Source organism: Populus euphratica, unplaced genomic scaffold (assembly GCF_000495115.2).
Source record: "Populus euphratica unplaced genomic scaffold, PopEup_1.0 scaffold1883.1, whole genome shotgun sequence".
In the NCBI taxonomy this organism is placed as follows: Eukaryota; Viridiplantae; Streptophyta; class Magnoliopsida; order Malpighiales; family Salicaceae; genus Populus; species Populus euphratica.
The window spans coordinates 29,171-34,720 of NW_011501716.1; the positions used below are offsets into that span (position 1 = coordinate 29,171).

General features: G+C 33.8%; 1 protein-coding gene across 1 annotated transcript; it reads right to left on the bottom strand.

Moving 5' to 3' along the window:
* Positions 1-4,551: 4,551 nt before the first annotated feature.
* On the bottom strand, positions 4,552-5,497 carry LOC105118316 (PRA1 family protein B3-like). The gene has a single exon (XM_011016241.1). The coding sequence runs from the start codon at positions 5,386-5,388 to the stop codon at positions 4,759-4,761; it is 630 nt and encodes a 209-aa protein (XP_011014543.1). The 5' UTR covers positions 5,389-5,497; the 3' UTR covers positions 4,552-4,758.
* Between the last annotated feature and the right edge of the window lie 53 nt (positions 5,498-5,550).

Below are 5,550 nucleotides of genomic sequence, written 5' to 3' on the forward strand. Positions count from 1 at the left end.
AAGTGAAGGCGGAGTCAATATGTAGGGGAGGTGGGAGGAGTTATGCTGTACTCTTAGGTACCATTATTGAAGTGTTTGCAGCCGCTGATTTCATCGCGTCGGTCTTGATTGAGTGGATTATAATGACGTGTAGGCGGATGTTTGCTTTGTGTGGTAGAGGTTAGTTGTATAGTATCAGAAGGAAAAGGCAACAAGAAGCCTTGTGGGGCGGCCGAAGCACTTTCTAGCATTGTTAAAAAAAGACACTCATGCAAGTGAGGTTCTAGTTTAGTAGTGGTGGGAGAGATTTGTTCTTTTCTTTTGTATTTGAATTCCTGCAGTGCCTTACTTGCTTACTGAGTTTGCAGGATATTCAGTGAGCATGGAGATTAATTATGGTACACGTAAGCTAGCTCAGACACCTTATATAAATAAAAAAAAAAAGACACTCATATTAGAATCAATCTGTTTCTTACTGTAATAGTTTCAGTGACAAAAATTATTTTATAATTTTTTTTTTTAAGTTGGTTTGATGTTAATGTATATTTGATTAAAATTATAATTTAAATTAAATTTAAATAAAAAATAATTTAATATATTTAATTAAGGATATTTTTAAAATTAAAATTATAAAATAATTTAAATATATATATATATATTAATAATTTTAATTTAAATATTATAGATTTAATTATTATTATTATATTATGAAATAAAAAATATTTTATATAAAATATTTTATATTATTTTATTGAATTATTTACAATTTTATGACAATTTTATCGGATATAAAATATATTTTATAATAATTATAATTTTTTAAATATATAATAACATTAGATAAAATATAATAAAAAATAAAAATAAAATTATGATTAAATTTTCAAAGTGTTATTCCATTAAATTAAATGATAGCTTTTCACACATGTCTACAGGCCTAGCTTTATAGCGATAGATACACTGTAGCATAGAGCAGTCCAGGTATTGAAAAGAATCAAAACACAGAGCAAATCTTTAGTAGCTGCTCGAGAAGCTTACTGGGCGGGCTGGATTTTTTGTTACAATCATATGTATCCAGGCATTCTGGCTTCATGAACCCTTGCCTTTAGCTTCTTTCTTCGTCAGCGCAGTGCCATGTCAAAGGGGAAAGAATCCCAGGCAAGCATCAGCTTATTCTATTCCTATTTTTAGAGCAATGCGTTAAATCTCCTCATCCATTCCACAACCGGAGGGTCTCATTCCGATTAATACAACAAAACATACAAGGAAGTGGGAGTTCGCGATCAGGTTTACTTTCAATATGTGGTAGACGTGACTAGTCACAGAGTCTCGTGTTGGCTAATACAATAACTATACATTTCCGGTGTTCGCTTCATATGGTGTTTTGTATCTTGTTGTACAATAATTTCCCTTCTAATTATTAGTTTTTGTTAATATTATAGAAAGGTTCCATATCTTTTTTTTTTAAAAAAATTATTTTTATGTAAAATTAAAATTAATTTAAGGAAGAAATATCTTATTTCTTCTATTTTATAATGCTAAAAGGTTTCATTATCACGTAGCAGTCTTGATTTTATTTATGAAGTTCGTTTCTATTTTATGGACTTAAAGGCCAAGTTAAGGCATGAGAAAAAAATATTAATCTTATAGTTTTAACAATTTAATTTTTTTTTTTTTAGCAGGGTGGTTAACAGATCATATTTATTACTTGTAAAAGGTTTCTTTTTATATATATTTAAAGATTCTCTAATAATTAAATTAGTGTTGGTTTAGAGAGAGATCAATTATACTTTAAAAAAAAAATGTTTTAAGATAAATATATCATTGTGAATACAAAAAAAAAATTGACCCTTTTAAAAGTTATTATTTTTTTTTTTATAGCTTCTTGTCGATATAGACAATGAGTATTACAACTTACCAAACCTTTATATTTGGGTTCGATAGTTGATTGAAGCAATATGTATATGGCTCTCTTATAATTTATTCTCAATATTTATTATTTATAAACTAAGAACAAATATTTTTAATTGTAAAATTTAATATTTATTTAATGCAAATTTTTATTATAAAATCATTAATTTAATTATTGGAGATTTTTTAAAATCCTCAAAAAATAATTGTTTTATAAGGAATTCACTATTAACCCCTCAAATCTTCAGTTATTGACATAAAAATGTAATTATTCATCGTCTAAACATGACTAAAAGTAAGTTCTCTAACATTCTAGATTTTGTAGGAACTATAAAAATACTAATAAGCTAACCTGCTTGTAAAGAGTAATCACAGAAGATATCTTCTCTATTGAATTCATCGTTGTTTTATTAGGAGATTTTTCTTATAGAGAATCAATTACTAGATCTTTAGCATGTTTCCTTTTGAGCTCATGGACAAGAAACTTATTAACCTTTATATCTGAAAACCAACGTGGTTTCTTCGTCGACCTTTACTATTCATATAAAAATAATGTTTTTTTGTGTTAATACGAAACCCTTGCATTTTTTTTAAAGAATATTTATTTTTTGGATTTTTTTAATAATTATCTAGATTATTTTCAAATTAATAAAATTAACTAAATCATATTAAGATAACTTTCACGCAGTTTAATTTTAAACAATAATTAGATAAAGAGTTTTCCTATTAATTTTATTTTTTTCAATTTCATCGATTAATTTTTATTGATTAAATTATTTTTAAATCTATAATTTAATTGGATCATATAAAAAAAAATTTATGCAGTTTAATTTTAAATTTAAACTATAAAAAAAGCTTAAGTAAAAAGATTTCAAAATAAATTTATTAAGTTAGATTTAATAATAATATCAAATAATTCTTTACAATTTAAATATTTTTTGTTATGTTTTTTTTTTTAATCCGCAAGCAGCGCAGGTGCTGGACTATGCAGGGTGGCCAGCTTGAGACAATTATATAGTGAAGATCATAATTATGCAGCAAATACACACCCGATGCTCCCTCCTAAAATAGACAATCTGGCTTCAATTCCGGATTAGCTGGGGTCAACTATATGGATCTTTTGTGCCATGCCACGCTATCAGCACCTCAATAAGCTACCACATAGAATGCACCGGCCATTGAGATTATCCTCGGCAGCTATACCTCCTCGCATAGAATGGCTCGACCAAATCATTACAATGCTCTTTTAGCAAATGTACAAAATATTAGGTAGCGAGGGAATGATATAAATGGAAGGAGGGTAGATGCTACGTCCATTGCTATAATAACTAAACACTAGTCTGCAGTCGATTCCCAGGGAAGGAATAACTGCTTGGGATAGTTGCCATGGCAAAGAATTAGTGATTTCACCAGTGCATCAATACTTTGCTAGTACCACTGCAGAGAGAACTTGTCTATCCAATAGCAGATGCTTCTCCTGATGTGCATAAGGCATGCTTGGGAGCTGAACACAAATTTTACAATGGAGAAAGCCAGTATAAGATTAGCTGTGGAGAAATCCAACATCCCAAGCCTAAGTCACACTCTGCTTTGGTTAAAACTATAAATATACAGTGGTTAAACTGCCCAAAATGTGTCATCCTAGACTTTTAGCATGTTTACATGACAGCTCATGGACAAGACGTTTATTCATGGACTAGGCAAGATCACCATGATCATGTGACAATATATCAAGGTGAAAATGATTAATACACAGCAACTGCACACTTCAACTCTCAGCTCACACAAAATCAAATATCCAAGGTCGTAGGATAGGCTATATAGATCCATTCTTGAGCATCATGCATCATTTCACGCAATCATATGCCAAATGCATCTCTCAATGGAGAGCTATAAGGGATCCACACAATAGAAATGATATAATTCTACACAAGCTATCAACCCCACAACAACCCTCCCCTCCCACAAAAAGTTTCGACCAAACTCCTGCAAGTGCTCAAATAGCAGGTTCCAAACAAAATGCAAATCAAAACTTTGATCAAATTGACAATAAATTGTGAAGAGAGAGTAAAATCTGAGTCTTAGACTCCTCAACATTCAACTAATTCAATCCTTCATAACAACACCAAATGCAGAAAACCCAAAATACTAGCATACCTAGCTTCTTTTTAGGCCTCAAATTAGAAGAAACACTAGCCCTAACTACAACAAGAACAATAACCTCCGCCAACCACAAACCAGCTCAGGCTGGCTATCGGATAGATCCTTTACACCATTCTACATGAATCAAACCAATTCTAAACACAACAATAACCCCGCTCAATCCCAAACTACTTGGGGTCAGAAATCAGTCCTTTACACCTTTCCACACGAATCAAACTCCAATTCTAAATACAACAAGAACAATAACCTCCCTCGACCCCAAACTACCAAGGGTCGGATATAAAATATATGATCTTTTAACACCATTCCACACGAAACGAACTCCATTATACAACAAGAACAATAACCTCCCTCGACCCCGACCCCAAACTACTTGGGGTCGGATATAAAATATGTTATCTTTTACACCATTCCACACGAATCAAACTCCAATTCTAAATAGAATCTCTAAACTCATTGAGCAAATAATATGAATGCAAAATTAAAACAACATCAACATCAACTTCAACTTCAATATCAATATCAATTCAATTCCATGTAAATTTTTTACAATTTCCATTTTAACATGTAAAATAAAAAAGCCATAAAGCTATTAAGAAAGAAAAACCCTCCAATCTAACATTCATTAGATTTGTGATTAGTCACATCCGAGAAATCAAAACCCTAATCATTCATTCTTTCAAAAGTCATAAACTCATCAATCAATCAAACTAGAGGTATCACATTGGATCCCGCAGATGGTCCACCAATAAAAGAGAACAAACCAGTAGACCCAGCAATATCTTGATCATCCATGAACAAATCCTCAGGATCCCTAAATGCTCCGTGCACACACACAATCCCTACCCCAACCAAAACAGCCGTTATAATCAACGACCCAACGCTCGTCAAGAACACAACGATAACCGTCACCAGAACCAGAATCCCCAAAACCTCCCTGTTCGACATCGTACGGCCGAGCACTACCAGGGGCTGATCTGACGGCCGGAAGGCGTAGAGACCAAGCCAGGCGGCGACGAGGGAGAGGAGGGTGAGGAGGGAGAATGGGTGTGAAAGGAGGGAGAAAGCGAGTACTATTGCGAGGATAGTCAGGTAATTTACTTTGAAGTAGGAGAAGTTTTTGCGTACTCGCGTGGTGGCGTCGGAGAGGGAGAGGGGGCGGGAAAAGGCGGTGCGGTCGACGAGTTCGAGCCAGGGACGGCGGTGGGAGAGGGTAGTGCGGAGGGAAGAGAAGAGGCGCGTGAGGAAGGTGCGAAGGCTGGTGAGGGTTGTGGTGGTGGCGGAGCTGGCGGCGGTGGTTTCAGTGGTAGAGATCGGGAGAGGTTGGGAGGTCATTTTGGGGAGTTTCAGAGATCTTGAGGGTAAAATTGTTGATTGCTTTAGAAGGGCTGAATGCGGATCTATGGAAGTGAAGGCGGAGTCAATATGTAGGGGAGGTGGGAGGAGTTATGCTGTACTCTTAGGTACCATTATTGAAGTGTTTGCAGCCGCTGATTT

Coding starts and splice junctions, on each gene's coding strand:
- LOC105118316 (XM_011016241.1), bottom strand. CDS start 5,388: ATGACCTCCCAACCTCTCCCGATCTCTACCACTGAAACCACCGCCGCC.